The sequence below is a fragment of the Dermacentor silvarum genome, chromosome 4 (genome assembly GCF_013339745.2).
Source record: "Dermacentor silvarum isolate Dsil-2018 chromosome 4, BIME_Dsil_1.4, whole genome shotgun sequence".
In the NCBI taxonomy this organism is placed as follows: domain Eukaryota; kingdom Metazoa; phylum Arthropoda; class Arachnida; order Ixodida; family Ixodidae; genus Dermacentor; species Dermacentor silvarum.
Window position 1 is genome coordinate 38892152 of NC_051157.2, and position 17210 is coordinate 38909361.

The window sequence follows — 17210 nt, forward strand, 5'->3', positions numbered from 1 at the left end:
GCACTGGTTCAGCTTGAGCGGCGCCATTTTGAGCTGGCGCAAAATGCTCACGAAGAAAACAGCTACAAAACAAGCCCAAGATGGCGGCGGTCGGCTGGCGGCTGCGCCCGCGGCGCGCGCAGGAACTTTGAACAAATTTTACCTGCCTCAGGTCGTTTCGCGGCTCCCGTGGCGTATTGAAAGCCGATTTTTTCCTATTTACCGATCGAAATCAAGGTTAATAATTTCAGGGCAGGTACTTGAAGGCCCAAACATTCCTAAAATATGTTTTTCCAAAAATCAAATTTTAAGCCGGTTTTTACCATTCTAGAAGCCGCGTCCCCCCTTAAATGCTTGTATTGAAAGCATGGTTGACCTGTGTGCCATGTTTCTGGAAATTTCTGTTAAATTTTATAATTTATGCAGCTCAGGAAGAGTTAAAGATGGATGATGTGAAATTCCAAGAATGCATGTAGAACCATTGATAAATTAGCTTGCACTCTCTCTCTCTCCCTATAAAGTGTGCATAATCGCCTTTTTACAGCCGCGTTAAGCATGACCATGTCTCTTGTTACAGGGAGCACCGAGAACGAGCCGAGGAAAGAAGAGGCCGATGCCCTCTTGCTGGCCTGCAAGCATTTAGGACCCCTGGCCAGCAGGGATCAGAAAGACGGCATGCTCGCAGAGGCCGCGAGTATTCTGGAGCCCTGGGACATCGACGTGCCCTGCACCAATGCCAGAGGCTGATGGTTGCCCCCACAGTTGCCTCAGCTGCTTGCTGAGTTGCATGATGCGTTTCAGCCGAGTCGGAGGAGACTCGCCTATCCAGTTTATCTTATTGTACAGAGCCATACTTTAGAAGGGGTGTGGCACGTTGTGCTCGTGTGATTCTGCTTTATTTTAAGCATTTTATTAATGGCAGTGAAGTTTTCCTGCTCACTGTGTACATAGGTCAGATGTGTGAGGCAGGTTGTTTTTGCCTGTCTACTCTATTTAATTTAACGCTGTTCTTTGAGAAAGAAATCAGCATTTCTATGAAGCAGTAGAAGTTTCTTTGTTTTTAGTGCCACTCACATGGTGAGGCCCAGTTGCATCTTTCATCTCTTCATCAACTGCAGCGTTTGTTTGGTGTAATTTTATCAGATTTGTATGATGCGCTATTTCATCCAACTTTTGTGTTCATCCCACGCGCTGTTTCAACTTGCAAATGTTTTTATATGCAACCTTGAGTTACTGGATTTACTTGATTTACTGAAAACAACTTGTTTTTTATGTTTTTTGTTTTTGTTTTTCAGTGCGTGTAAACGCTGAGCCTGGTGTGTTATGAAATGCATATTTTCTGTTTAGCATTTTGTAATGTATGGAAAAAAGAAACATTTGCTGCAGGGTTGCTCTTTGTTGGATTGAAGTTAGGGCTAATGGCTTTGTAGACCAGGGCCTCATTTCTGGCAGTAGAGGTCTTCCCCCGTAAAGATAATCTTGCTGAATGGAATACTTGATTGTGTAACCCGGTGAAAATAAGAAAACTACGTTGAAGCTATGGGCTCTTTTCATCACTTTTGCTGGATGTGTCCAACAACTGTAAGAAAAAAAATTGCATTAATTAAAGGTGTGTTCAAAAAGCAAACAAAATTTATTAACAATAAACTTGCAAGCATTGGCTTTTCTGTCCCCTTTCCTCCCTCCCCCACCCCCTAGAAGAAAAAGAAAAAGAGCACGTACTTTGGATGCAAATGCTGTGTTGCACAGATTTATTGGTGCTTGGCACTGTTTCCTAGTTATGTACAGAAATAAATTAGCTTTGTTTATTATATTTTGTGGTTGCGCTTAATTTAGGTGAGAAAGTCCTGAAAAAAAAAAAGGTGTAGTGTGCGACTTCATGAAAGCTAATTGTCCTGATTTCTGTACATTCGTGAAACTATTATTAAGTGGTGTACTGAGAATGTAAGTGCATTAAAGATGAGAATAAAGTTCCTTCTTTTCTAAACAGCATAATAGTGATCATGCATAGTAACTTAATTATGACTGCGTCGTCTGCACATTTGGTATTATGAGTATATTATTTTGCACACTTGCGATCATAACAGCTAAGTATGGTAGTTAGGCTAGGCTGTGGCTCACTTGCCTTGGTGACGTAATGGCTATCGTGTAGCACTGCTAAACCAGTGGGCATGGGATCAAATCCTGGTCACGGCAATCGCATTTTAATGGGGGATAAATACACCCATGTACTTTGTATTGGGTTCACTTGTTGGGTGCGCAAATTAGTCCAGAGCCCCCATTACAGCATGCCTCAATCATATTGTGGTTCTGGCATGCAAAGCACCAGAATTAAATCTTTTTTTTAGACTGTGGGTCTGCCACAAATGTTGAAAACAAGTTTACGAGTAAAAAGTAAAAACCATGGCTTGTCCAGTTTAGATGCCAAATTCAATTGTGCAAGACCTGCAGTTTTTTTTTACCTTTTAATAAAAATTTAGTCGGGGTGCAGTTTTTCGCGAGACAACATGCAACTGCTGATGATTCGATAGAAATGGATTTATTCAATATTTGTCGCTTGCGCTGTTGCCATTGCTGAACTTCAAAGGATCATCTGGCGGTACCACAAAGATCTTGAGTAAGGTTTGTTGTACTCTCCTGTGTCTGAAGTGGTCAAATCTTGTTTTTCAGGCCTTAAACAAAGGATGGAAAATGTTATAAAAGGCACTTTTATTTCAGATATAAAGCTTAACACTGTATGGCTTGGCTGACAGAATACAGCATCATAGGTTGCTTGGTGCTGCTTTTAAGACTCTTGATGTGCCAAATGGAAGTGAAAAATGTGAGAGGAAAAGCTTGGTGCGACATGTGAAACAGAGTGGCCGAGAGACATGCAGGATGGTGCAATTAACTACCTGTTCAGAAATTTTAAAAAATGAATAAGGTTAAAACCTTTCAGGTCATGCTTGTAATCACCATCAACTGCCACCTTTCGTATATAGTTTATTTTGTCCAGGTTTAGAATTGCTGGAGAATCCCAGAGCTGGTGGCGGTGATTCGGCCATGCACTGACCTCTTCAAGATTATCTAGGCTATTGTGCCGTGAGGCATACCAAAAAATTAAGATGTGACTGGTTCTAGGCATGGGCAGCAACTATTTGATGTTAAAAGCAGTGCATACACGGTTGAAAAGATTGCAGTGCTGTCTAGTCAGCTGATCTGGTTGGCTAAAACCATGCCTTCATTGTGTCTGGGCATGTTGCAGTATGCTGCCAATGCATGCAGTCAGCAGGCAGTCGTCATGGCCTGCTGTATGAGAGAACAGCGACATTCTCACACCAGCCAGCAAGACTACTCGTCTCAATGAACTGCCTTGAAAACGGTTGAACGGTGGTCTAGCGTAGCCTGTTTCCCCATGATGGTGCCTCTAGATTTTCTGCTATGTATGTCCCAGAGCAACAGATAGCGCTGCTTCTGAGCTGCACTGCCGAGTTGTGCATTTTTTCATCAGTGTCAATCTCAAAAATGTCGTTAGTGCATTGTGCAAATTACACTGTGTACTTCTGTGTAGTCGTGTTAGTTAAGCTAATCAAGTTATCGCTGCAAATGTTCTTGTTTTATTCCACACGTAAGGCTGTCAACAAGAACTATACACGAATGGCAAAGAATCGGGGTCAACTTTCGTGCATGTTACTGCACGCAAACATATCTGCGTGAATTGTAGAGCGCGAGATTTTGTTCGCTGTATCCGTAGAAACCCGAGATTTCCTTTTCCCTAACTTCTTTTTATTCCGGAATGCGGCGAGCTCTTCCGCCAGAATTTAAAAAATTTTTACTTGCACAGATGTGGTCTGGCGGCATCCCCATTATGCTACCTCTGCAATGAAGCAGAATCCATCGATCACTTTTTATTATCGTGTCGGCGGTTTTCTAATCGTCGACAACGATGTTTGGAAATCCCACTTCGCAATCTAGGACTACCTTTAAGCAGTTCAGTTGTACTCTCACTTGGAGCCACGGTGTTAGGATATAGCCACGGGAATGTTTGCAGAGCCATTTATAATTTTCTTTGTGACAAAAAGATTGCCTTATTAATATTTTCCCATTTTTCCATGATTGATTTATTTATCCTTCAATAAATTATAGATTTAGCAAATTCAAAAAGTAATGTCACAAAATCACAATTATATTAGTATTAATATTATTCAAAATTTGCGTCTATCCTTTACTGTATTTATTATTAAATTCATATTACTATTCCTATCTAGGCAAGGCTGTCTAAAGTATAGACTACTTAATTCTTTTATTATCGGTTTGTTTCCCATCTTCAATTATTCATTTATTTTCCTTTAATTTTGTTATTTATTTCTTAACTAATTTATCTTAAATTTCGATCATAATACCACCCGATTCATGGCCTATCCCCCACAGTGGGTTGTGCCATTGAGGCATAATCATCATCTTCCGCCAGGCCACACAGCGCTGCGGGGAAGCCGAACTTGCGACGTCCGAGGGAGTGCTCGCGCATATACGTTGGGAAGGGAGGGGACGAGAGAAAAACTGGGACGCAAAGTGGCCATGCATGAAACTTTAATTCATTCTTTAAACATTCTTTGGGAACTTCACCCAGTTGCCGGTGTTTGTTTACATCTACATATAACCTCTTTCACGCCATCTTGGATCACTGGGTAGTCCATGGTCTAAATCGGGCTGCTGATCTGAGGGAACCGGGTTCTGAGCCCCAACCGTCAGACCAACTTTGGTCGCTGGGAATTTGGCACTGGGTATGCGCCGCTCTTCAATAGCCGTTAAAATTATTCGATGCTGGGCGGAATCGAATTCTCGTCATATATACACACTCAAACAACCATGTCAGAATATATATTCAAGCACGCTCCACGTGGGGATTTCGCAGCGCTAGATGCAGCCTGTCCAGGGGTAAGCACGAGAGCTCCAGTGCACGGCTCGTACGTAACGTGTTTCAGCGTTGGCAGTATGCGGTGTATCGCTACGTGGCTTTGATGCTAATCGCATCAACGTCGACAGTCTTTTGTTCGGTTTCTGCCGGAAGTTTTCGAGGGCCAACTCCGAGAAACGCTGAAATACTATCATTAGGCAACTGCTGAAGCAATTTGAAATTTGTTGCATTTAACGTACTAATAACATTACGTATTCGACTTATCATTTCTAGTCGTTAAATGTTCCCAGCCATCTACAACGTAAAGTCTAGCAAAAGAAATACCTAAACGTCAGAGCGTCCTAAATACTTATCGCCATCGATACCCGCGAGGTGGGTGCGTCGTGAAACATAGGTTTGCTCCACGCCTGCGATCGCTGTCCGTAGCTGTGGCTACAACGCGTGAGCGCATCTATATTGTAAATCACGTGCAACACCCTTTTTATGAGCAACGTCATCATGCCGGGCCTTACATAAGCAATTTTTGGTCTGTGATGTGTCACGATAATGTAGATGACACCATGGGTCCGGCATAACCATCACACTTGCCCCTAGGGTGTCACATCCCTTTACGTGCAAGTAGCGCGTAATCATACGCGTAATAGTTGCAACAACTTCGAAAATATGGCAGTACTCTCTTAAATAACCTTCCCGAAAGTTCAAGGCATTGCGGGAACAGCACCACGTGTTCTTAAAACTGTACTTGTGCTGCAATTCATAGAGGAAGTGTTCTGTCTCCCGATGGAAAGGTCTTAAAACAGCAATACGGACAGGTACGTGGTATTATACTTTTTTATCGTTACCTCATATCGGTTCTGAAAAAGTCTTGCTCACGTATAATTTTGTGAATTTCAGAGTAATATGTTGTGATATCGTTGTCTTTTCCGGGTGTTAATTTTCGGAGAGTTCCGATGGACGGCCTACAACACGGCAACGTAGTAAAGCTGAGCCTTATTTATATGCCGCGTTTCCAAATGAAAAGCTATGCAGTGACACGTGGCTAGCTAGAAGTGACACTAGCGCCGATTTCATGTAAACAAGGTGCTACACCTGTGCATACGGTCCCGCCTGGAAAACAACACTGTAAAATATGCATGACCGCGATCTGTCACGCTAGCACGGGACAAATGCGCATAATCAGATAACCGATGATTCACGTACGTCCTAAAATGTGCCGAGGACAAACCCTGTATGTGTAAGGGTACGGCCACGCTAGCGGCAAAAAGGCGCGGCAACGCGTCATGCAGCGCGCGGCAAAAGCGGCAGGAATCGGGGGTTTTGCGGTGTGCCGCGCGAAATGGAGACCCATTTCTGCGGCAAATGTCGCGTGCCGCGAGATTAACCAATCAAGAGCGACGAGGGTGACGTCACGGAGCCATCACAACCGGACCATAGAGAAAGAAAAAAAAGTTTTTTTTTTTTCTTTCTCTATGACCGGACCGCCGTCGGTCCGCGCCGGGTTTTCAATCGACGATCGTCGTCTCTCGCACAAAACAACGAGCGCTCGTGGTGTTGTTCGCGCGATCGGAGAGCGCGGGAGATCTTATCGCGCTGCCGCGCGGCGAGACGCGCTTGCCACGGTGGCATGGAGGAAGGAAAAAAAAAAAAAAAGTATTTTTTACCTCCATGCACGGTGGCCTCGCGGCAAAGCGCTGACGCGCGGCAACTTGCCGCCCGCGGCATGACGCGCGCATTTTTTGCCGCTAGCGTGGCCGTATCCTAAGGATTCACAGCGAGTTACTACGTGCGCATGTTGATACGGGAGACCTATCGCGTCGACGCTGTTCGCAAATTTTCCCTCGGGGCCCGCAGGCTCGGGGCCCGCAGGCTACAGCGTGCTAACGCGCTATGCAGCGTAATCTTTAAACGCACGCGTTATCCTTGTGGCGTATTCTCGTCGGAATCTGCATTCATTCTAGGAGATAATCATGCTTTCGGGGTAGCTTGCGTGGATGGAATCCATGAGCGTTTATAACTGAGTGGTGACCAGTGAGTTCACCATGCTCTACTTTTAATTATACCTAATGTCTTGCATATCTGAGTTAGTTATTTTGCCTAAAGAAACTATGAATTCATAGCTTATCTTTCATGTGGGCGAGCGTCACTGCTCGCCCATAATAGCACTGTAGCGCACTTTTAAACCGGATTATCGTGTTGCGCGATGTATATTAGTCCTTGATCAATTATATATTCCTGGCCGCATTTTACTAATTGGGTATAAGATCAAAACTTTGACTGTAACACGACGGCTCCTTTAACAAGCATGACTGCGTGCAGTAATAAAAGTTTTTTAGAGACCGCATCCGCACAGCGAATTTGCGAATGCTTCCGCTGGCACCATTACATTTTTCCAAATTACTCGCACCACCTCGTATTTATTGTAACCCAAAATTATTTTCATTTTTATGTTTCATTATTGCTTAATTCCTCTTCCCCTTATATTTTGATTATCTGGTAGATGCTTGAGTAGGTCTTCGTTTATGTATACACACCCAGGTGTTTATATGTTTATATTGCTTGACTATGGGTATGACTTGCTGTTGAATTGATGTCAATTCGTTACTTGTTTCTTCATTAAATGTAATTCCCGATAGATTCGTCGCTGCATTGTCACATATATTCGCAAGTATCTGTAAATCCCTTGCACTGTCCACTAGTAGCACAATGTCGTCCGCGTACATCAGCCCAAGGAACTAATTTTGTTGCACCATTTGCCTGTTACAGATGTAAGGCAGATCAAAACGTATAACTCACTGTTTTCCAGTCGTCATTCTATGCCCTCAACATTAGCGGTTACCGGACGCGAGTAGCGACATAGCTTGTGGCTCTTCGTCTTAACACAGTGCCTTATAGACACGTTCTTGCGTTTCATAAGTGTTCTTGCGAAAAAAAAAAAAAAGAAAAGACATTTAGAAAGACAAGGTGTTTAGATTACGCCGCTGCCAGAAACTTGTCAGCAGTGGAGTACACAATAAATAGTTCTGTGTCTGTCTGGTTGAACTCTGCGCCATCAGGTGGCGCCACCACCCTGGTTGCACACCCGGTAATCCGCAAAAACCATTGCATACTATTACGAAACTATCACACACATGCAACGGACAAATAATAATTGGCATGTTTTCGGCAAATGTATACGTATACAGATGGTCGACTATTCTTCGACGACTTCTCCTACAATATTGGTTTTCTTGCGCTGGCGCAGTCTGGTACCAAGCAGAGCCTCCGGCTGGGTTCCTGCGAAACGGCGAATGAACAGCACCTTGTCGTCAGTGGACCAAACAAAGATGTTAGGACGAAATTCATAACTAGACAGTTCTGCACGATCACCATGGCAGGAACACATAGAAAAATTCTTTAAATTTTTTGCTTATAAAATTTCTTCAACGAAAGGAAGTTCGTAGCTCGTGTACCTCATTTCGTTGCACAAATTAATTGCTTTGCTTTTATGATGTAACAGTGTCGTTTATTTTGTATGCGAGATCCGCAACTGAAATACCTGGCGGCAAGGGGTCACTTGCGCATGCGCGCTTCTCCGATGCATGGGCATGTGGTGACTTGACAGATACTTGCTCATCACGGTAACAATATACCGCGTACTCCTAATTTTTGACAATATAAAATTTAAAAAAATTGCCTGTAGCAGATAGCACAGTATTATAGTCCATAAGTGACCTGCATTACTCGAAGAGGCGGACATTACATCCACGAGAAATCGAAATGCATCATAAACAATAAAATTTCACTAATTAAGTATATTAAGAATTAATTTACGACACACACGCGTGCGCGCTGTGTGATGTGGGCGCGCGCTGCGTGCGTGTCGCTCTCTCGTGTCCCTCTCTTTTTCGCGCTGTGCTTTTTTTTCCCACTGCCGCAGGCAATTTATAAAAAAATAAAATTTGTATAGTCTAAAAATTTACTTCAGAAGTCATCTGACGATGACTGTAGAAGGTAATGCGAGTAGCATTCGAGCAGTGTAGGGACACACCGTATTTCTGGAGTCACGCTTATTTCACACCTGTAGTGGTCACTGTGAGACCTCCGTTGCTTCGGCTGTATGCGACATTCTCCGGTGTAGTCCCAGTTTTTTGTGGTGGCACACGCTTGGGGGGGGGGGGGGGGGGGAGGAGGCAAGAGCGCCCATAAGCTGGGAGCATGGCGACTGTATGACACAGACGCAGTGACGGTGATGGAATGGCGTCGATGGAATGACAAAGGCGGTATGAGGACCACAGCACGAGGACAATGGGGGATGATGAGTGCATGACGATGATGGCATGACGGCGATGCTATATGACAACGAATGGATGATAGCGACTGCCTGACGACGACGCAAATAACGGCAATGGCATGGCAGTGACGCATAATCGCGATTCAATGACGATAGCGTGAGAACGATGGAACAACGAAGCCGGAATGACGTCAATGAATGGACGAAGGCAGTATGACGACGACGGCATGACGACAAAGGTATGAAGACGACTGTGTGACGACGATGGTGTGACTAGAGTCGGATGACAAAGTTAAAATGACGACGATGGAGCGACCGCGATGACATCGCGACGGCGGTATGATGACGAATACATACAACGACTGTATGGTGACGATGACATTACAACGGTACGAGGAAAAGAGGGTGACCACCATGGGATGACGTTACTGAAGTGATGAAGACGGTAAAACGACAGCGTGAAGACGACCGCATGACGACACTTGTATGACGACGCCTGTGTGACGACGGCTATCTCGTGACTCGAAAGCGTGACGAGGGTCGGATGATGAAGTTAGAATGACGATGATCGAACGACCGCGACGCCATCGAGACGACGGCATATGGCAACGAATACATGACGACGATAGCTTGAGAACGGTATGAGGACAAGGGCACGAAGACGAGTGTATGGCAACGATGGCGTGAGCGACGACTGTATCACGAATAATCGTGTATGACGACGACGGCATGGAGAGTGTCGGATGACAAAGCAGGAATGAAGACGATGCAACGATAGCAACGCGCGACCATGAGCACATGCGTAGTGGTCCAAGCTATGTTAGACAACTTGGGCACGGCCGCTGGATAAAAAGAAAAAAAAAGGCGTGGCCTGCCGCGTCAGGTGGTCTATACAATGGCAGCGAACGTGACAGCGTAGTTGCATTATCGACCGCTTGGCTGGGCTGAACGGCGCTAGCCATCGGCGATGGAACGCACTTTTTTTTCTTGCGATAGCAATTGTATGGACACTCCAAAGCGGATTTCTGCCCTCGGCGTCGCCGTCGCCGTCGCCGTGAGGTTCCGTATGACGTCAACGGCGATGAAATCGTCGCCGCGCTCCTGACGCTGTATGTGCGACTGAAAGGGCGCGAGGGACGCGCGCTTTCACGGGAAGCGAACGCACGTCGGAGAGCAAACGCGCGTTCTGCGCCGTGCTCCCTAAATGGCTGCAGAATTAAGCGTCTCTTTCCTCCTTTAGAATCACAAACGCGACTTTTTCCGTCGCGCGAAAGGCCGTGGGGGGACAGGAGTGAGGGAGGGGAGGCGACGTTTAGCTGCGGCACCAAATGCGTACTTATATAAAGTTGCGTTTGCTCTCTATATATGGATAGGAGGAAAGAGACGCTTAATTCTGCAACCCTTCAGGGAGCACGGCGCAGAACGCGCGTTTGCTCTCCGACGTGCGTTCGCTCCCCGTGATACCGCAAGGGGAATGTTCTCGCATTTTCCCCTCGTGAGATGTAGCGTTTTGAGACGGTGTCGTTGAGACACTGCGCCTCTTATCGAAGGCGCAGAAGTTGCCGTTTGAGACGCTGCGTCTCTGGTCTGCAACAGAGATCGCAGGTACGTGGTTCCGAACTGGTCCTTGGAGAAGTCGCACTCAAAGATCCGGTTGGCCAACGGTTGTCTCCCGCGTATGGGTAAGGCACGGTGGTAGGGGAGCGACGCCTATAACCCATAGTGCAACATTGGGCCACAAGTAACCACCTCCCAAAGAACGTACGCTAAATGCAAGATATGGGTTACTAATGACCGGGGTTGGTTCGTCGTAATTCTTAATGTGTTAGTATTAGGAGTGGAAAAGCGAAAAAAAGGTCGTAGTTTTGCCCGTGAGGCGAAGCATCGATTGCCATAGCAAATTAGTGGACAGCTATACGAAGTAGGGGTAGTAGTTTTATCGGCCGTATAAACTTGTAAACATAAGCATACTAACTAAATTGACAAGCATGCTGTCACGCACGCGCAAGCAAACATGAATACATCTCACTCGATGACCGCGGAAACTCGCTGTGTGAGGGAACGTGGCTGCAGTCTGTGGCTGCAGCAGCGAGCGAATCGACCTTCGAGCTGCCGCTCGCATCAACGCGAACTAAGCCGCGGAAACACAGCGCAAGGCGGACTCTGCCCCCGTCGCAGATGGCTTTCAAGATACAAGTGGCCGCCCGGAGTAGAGGCCCCCCTCCCCCTGGAGCCTTCGGCACGGTGTGCGCACGCGGCCGCTTGGGCCGCCCGGAGCTGAAGGCCCCCGCCCCCCTCCTCCCTCCGGAGCCTTTTTCCTGTTTCCTTGCCTTGCGAGCGCGAGATTGAGCCGCGATCGCCGACTCACCCTAGCATGCTTTTACTCGCACATAGAGCTTACGGCGCGCGGCGACGCTGTTATCGTCCTTGGACTTTATACGGAACCTCACGGCGACGACGACGACGTCGTGCTACATAAAAGTGCTTTTCCGAGCGTAAAAGAAGCCCCGCGAATACACGCAAAGTGACTCGAGCGGCTAGTCGCGCGGCAATTTTATTGCGATAGCAATTATATGGACACTCAAAAGCAGATTTCTGCCGTCGGCGTCGCCGTCGCCGTCGGCGTCGCCGTCGCCGTCGCCGTCGCCGTCGCCATGAGGTTCCGTATGACGTCAATGGAGATGAAATCGTGGCCGCGCGCCGCCGAACGCTGTATGTGCGAGTGAAAGGGCGCGAGGGACGCGCTCTTTCACGGGGAGTGAACGCACGGCGGAGAACAAACGCGCGTTCTGCGCCGTGCTTCCTTAAGGGCTGCAGAAGTAGGCGTCTCTTTCCTCCTTTACAATCACCATATATGTAGAGCAAACGCGCCTTCTTCCGATGCGCGAGAGGCCGTGGGGGAGGGGGGGAAGGGGGAGGGAAGGGAGGCGACGTTTAGCTGCGGCACCAAGTGCCTATTTATATCAGAGGCTCCGGCAACAGTCACCAACGCCGCACGCATTTTGAGCGAACGCGGGCAAAATGCCGACGGCGTCGACAACAGTTCGGCGCGTTGCCGGCGCTGCTGCATGTCCAAGTTTATACAGCTGATAAAGCTAATATCATTACTCCGTATATCTCTCTACAAATTTGCTATCGCAATTGATGCTTCACCTTTCAGGTGAAACTGCGACAACTTTTTTCGTGTATTCGCGGGCTTCTCTCACCCTCGAAAATGAGGCGGAATCCAAAAAATAATCTGAGTATCTCCTAGCGACGGCAAACAACATTACCTTGGTTCAGTCCAGCTACGTGGCATTTGTATATTAGATGTGAAGCAGCTTATGGTCGGGGCCACGGGTCGGGGCTATGTCCCTCCCTCCCTCCCTCCCTCCCTCCCTCCCTCCCTCCATCCATCCATCCATCCGCCGTGCGTCCACACCCCTACTGCGCATCCTCCTCCCCCTCATCTCCTCTCCTTGTCTCATCTCCTCTCCTCCCTCCAGCAGGGGCTGAGGCACGTCGACCGCCTCCACCATGCTCCTGATGGCAGAGGCCTGCTGCGTCGCCTCCAGTCCCGGCCTTCCTCAAGGATGGGTCAGCTGTGCCGCCTCTACGAGGAGGTGGTTGGCAACCCACCGCCGAATGCGGTACAGCTGCCCCCACCGCAGAGGCCTCCTGTCCCCATCGCCACGGAGCTGCCCGGGATTTCGAAGAGGCGCTCACCCGCTTGCGCCCTGCAGCAGACGGCCGCCTGCCTCCTGGACGAGACCCTCGGAGACCACCTCCTGGTGTACGTCGACGGTTCGGTGGTACCGGACACCGGCTCTGCCACGGCGGCCTGCACGGCACCAGCCCTGCAGAAGAGCAGGCAGTGTCGACTGCCCAGACACGCCAGCTCGACTGCAGCGGAGGTGGCAGGCCTCCACCTGGCCGTCGACCTACTCTCTGAGGAGCTTCCTGGGGTACCAGCGGCCATCCTCTGCGACTCCAGGGCAGCCCTCCTCGGCCTGCAGAGGCCAGAAAGCGCCAGCCTTGGAGTCGCACTGCTGTCTACCCGGCTGACAGCGCTGCAGGACGCAGGCCACCCGGTGTCCCTGCACTGGATCCCCGCCCACGTAGGGATCCCGGGCAACGAGGCAGCCGACACCCTGGCGAAGGACGCCCACCACACCACTGTGCCCCTCAGTCGGGCCGTGACGGAGGGCGACTTCACAGGACTGAGGCTGCGGCGACACCTGGCGACCCACCACCCAGACAAACGGGTGGCACTGGGATGCCCCCCACGACCACTCCCCCAGCGAGGCCTGGCTCGCAGGGAGACCTCGCTCCTTCTCCGGCTCCGCATCGGCTGCAGCTGGACGGCAGCACGCAGCTACCGACTGGGACGAGCGACGTCCCCGGCCTGCAGCTCCTGCGGGGAGCCGGAGACGATCGAACATCTCCTGCTGGCCTGCCCGGCGTACCTCCAGCAGCGGGGCCCACTCCTGCAGGAGTTCCGCCGCCTGGGCCTCCCCTGTGGCAAGGAGGAAGATCTCCTCTTCCCCGGCCGACACCACCTTTCTGCACTTCGAGGCGTCGTGGAGTTCCTTGACTCGTCAGGGCTCTCCGCACGCCTCTAAGGACATTTCTACAAGCGGGAAGGCCTCACGGCCTCCCACTCCACCCCGGGCCTGACCGGCCTGGCACAACACCCCTGCAGACTCTGCAGCACGCCAAGGCCTTCCATCTCGGCCTGATACGTGCCGCCTATGCCTACCGGTTTTGCTTCGCCCAGCCATGGCGCCTCCACTCTATCCCTTCTTTCGCTCCCACTTACCCCTCCCCGTTGGCGCTGAGCCGTGCTCCCTCAAGGGCTGCAGAAGATAGCGCCAACCTTTCCCTTTCCCTCAAGAACCACTTACTACTCCTCCCTCCCTCCCCCCTCCTCTCCTTTCGGCATTCCTCCTCTCCTCTCCGGATTTCGCAACGAATGGCAACACCTGCGGCTCCGCGCGCGATAATGCGAAGCAGCTTAGGTTAGAGGCGCGACGGTAGGTGCCCCAGAGGCACCGGCATCAGTCACCAACGCCGCGCGCGTTCGGTGCGAACGCAGGCAAAACGCCGACGGCGTCGACAATAGTTCTGCGCGTTGCTGGTGCTGCTGCATGTCCAAGTTTATACAGCTGATAAAACTACCTTGAGTCGACCCCCATGGCTGCTTCGCATACTACTCAGGGTTCCCCTACGGGAAGATGGTGTAATTTAAAAAAAAAATCTTGGTGCATGATAAATGAACGAATGAATAAAGCTTTTATTTGAAACGGCTCTTCGTCCGTGCCGTCCGCCGCTTCGGTACCGTGTGATTATGCAGCAGCTGCCGGAGCGGGCTGGTGCATGATAGTTGGGACACCCTGTATATAAGTGACTGACGGTGGTCTACTTCGGACCACCGCCCGTTGCACTTCGCTAGCCGAAGAGGCAGGACCTGTATCGAGTGAGTTCCTGAACAACACTTTGCAGTGTGTGGTGAACGCGGTTTAAATCACGGATCAAGATGCGACGTAATGCTAACGCATTTCCCTTGCATTTACCGCTAAATCGCCGCTGACATTAAAAAAAAATATATTTTCTGCCTATTGTAAATGGCCGTACTGTCGCCCCCGCTCACCCCACTCTTCAAACGTCACTGCAGCAGTAGGGGCTTATCTTAATTTATCCGGAGCCCTCCACTATGAAACAAACAAACAAACAAACAAACAAACAAACAAACAAACAAACAAACAAACAAACAAACAAACAAACAAACAAACAAACAAACAAACCACTAAATAAGCATATAAATAAATAAATAAATAAATAAATAAATAAATAAATAAATAAATAAATATCAATCAATCTCACTCAAATGACGTCCAAGGCATTCAGATAGCTGTCCTCTAGCGCGGACGTGTTCTTCGGTTCCTCTGGTGACGCTGCAATGAAGACAAACTGTGAGAATGCACGCCAGCCGCGGACCCTGCCACCATGCAACCTGCAATTACCTTCCTCGTCGAGGAACAGGTCTTCGGCGAACGCGGCAGCACTCCCGTAGAGGTCGAACTCTGCACAGAAAATAATTACTGTGCACGTTAGGGGCTGATTGGAGGGTGCGTTCCTCACCGAATACAGCGTACTTGCATTTCAGGACGCTTTTGGAAACATCACGAAATGCCGTTTTGAGCAGTGGATGCGTTCTCGTGTCAAGATGTGGGGAGAAGAACACGTGCATTGGTCTATACGCGTGAGAACTCGAAATGCGTTGTTTATGTCGGTCTAGCGCACCTAATGGTTAGTGAACTGATGGCAGCTTATTTTGCCACTCGAGCACGATCATTGAGTGGAATACGCAACTGCTTATACTAATACTGCTAGCCTTATAATATAATGCTAGCAATTACAAGTGCTGGTGGCCGCAAATTTGATCCGCACCTTTTCCGACCGAGCCGTCTGGATGTGGTTGGTCTAGCACGAACAGTTCGCTGTTGTTATCGTCTTTGACGGACGCTGAAAATGGCGAAAATTGGGGTAAGTCACGAATCAATCAATCAATCAATCAATCAATCAATCAATCAATCAATCAATCAATCAATTAATCAATATTTATTATGTTACATAGTTACTAGTGTAATGAAGAAGAAGAGCACACGGACAAGGCCAGCCAGATCGACTGTTTCTCGTCTCACAAAATCTTCCTTTATAAACTCCAGTATTCCATTCGTTAATTCCCTTGTATTTATGCACCAAATATAACCACCCGATTCATGGCCAATCCCCCCCTGTGGGTATGCGCCACAACCTCTCAGGTCAACAACAACAACAACGACTGTTCAATGCCTGCAGTGCAACCAGTAGGCCAGCCGGATCGCCAGTGCTTAGCACGAGTGGGAGCCGTTCGTGCAACCAGCTGTTCCTGCTCTGCGTCACCTGCCTTTTCGATTACGAACAGACGCTACCATCTGAACTGTTCAGTACACCCCTTTACAATTGGTGGAAGGTGCTGGGTATTCAAGAACATTTACACCCTGGAACTCCGGTCTCGGACTCTGCCTTCCGTCATGCCTGACTCTCCCTAGCCGACGTCGCCGCCACCCTCCGTTGCCTGCTCTGGCGCTCTCCCGCTCCGCCATCCCGCGGTTTTCAGCGGTACGGATGAGCAAGACGTCAATGACTGGTTGTCTACCTATGAACGGGTGAGCTTGCACAATCGTTGGGACGATACCACCAAGTTAAATGCCGTCATCTTCTACCTTGCGGGAGTGGCTCACCTGTGGTTTAAAAATCACGAAGCCGATGTTCAGTCCTGGTCCGCGTTCAAGACCAGTTTCGCTGAAGTGTTCGGTCGCCCCGCCGTACATAAGTTGCGCGCCGAGCAGCGGTTACGAGAGCGAGCTCAACAACCCGGTGAAACACTCACCTGTTATATCGAAGAGGTTCTCGACCTATGCAAACGTGTGGATGCTTCTATGCCCGAAAATGACAAATTGAAACACATTTTGAAGGGCATCGCCGATGACACCTTCCAAATGTTGATCGCCAAGAGTCCGCGTACCGTAGCAGAGCTCATAAACTTGTGCCAAAGCTACGACGAGTTGAGGAGGCAGCGCGATTTGACCAGGCGCCCCTCAGTGGCTGACAAGACCCTCTCTTCCATGACAGTATTCTCTGATCGCTCCCCCCTGCTCACACAAATCCAAGCTTTCGTGCGGGAGGAAGTTGCACGACAGCTTTCTCTACTACCCTTCGCTGAGCTACCTCAACAGCAGCCGCTGCCGCAACAGCCTCCTACACAGCTCGCTCCGACGCTCCGGCGGGTTATTGAAGACCAAGTTGCTGAGGCTCTCCCAGTGCAGCATCAGCAGTCCCCTGTCGCAGCGCCACTTACTTACGCATCCGTCGCCGCGCAGCCTCCTCGTCAACCACTCGTTGCGCTACATCCACGGCCGCTACCACCCGTTCATCATCCCGTTCATCGACCTCCTCCTGCCTTTGCTAATCCTTGGCGTACGCAAGACAACAGGCCCATATGTTATGCCTGCGGTATTCCCGGCCATGATGCACGACTCT

General features: G+C 49.1%; 1 protein-coding gene and 1 long non-coding RNA gene across 2 annotated transcripts in view; one reads left to right on the forward strand and one right to left on the reverse strand.

Moving 5' to 3' along the window:
- LOC119449827 (sterol regulatory element-binding protein 1-like) overlaps positions 1 to 1974 on the forward strand; it is a 29675-nt gene extending 27701 nt beyond the window's left edge. The window contains exon 17 of the mRNA XM_037713097.2: positions 557 to 1974. Coding sequence (XP_037569025.2) covers positions 557 to 726 — 170 coding nt within the window. The 3' untranslated portion in view covers positions 727 to 1974. The remainder of the gene's footprint in view (positions 1 to 556) is intronic.
- Positions 1975 to 6550: 4576 nt separating this feature from the next.
- LOC125944685 (uncharacterized) lies at positions 6551 to 15650 on the reverse strand. Its single transcript, XR_007466361.1, has 4 exons — positions 15576 to 15650; positions 15149 to 15208; positions 15009 to 15079; positions 6551 to 8149 (listed from the first exon to the last, which is right to left on the reverse strand). It is a non-coding gene; the product is annotated as an uncharacterized LOC125944685 (long non-coding RNA).
- Between the last annotated feature and the right edge of the window lie 1560 nt (positions 15651 to 17210).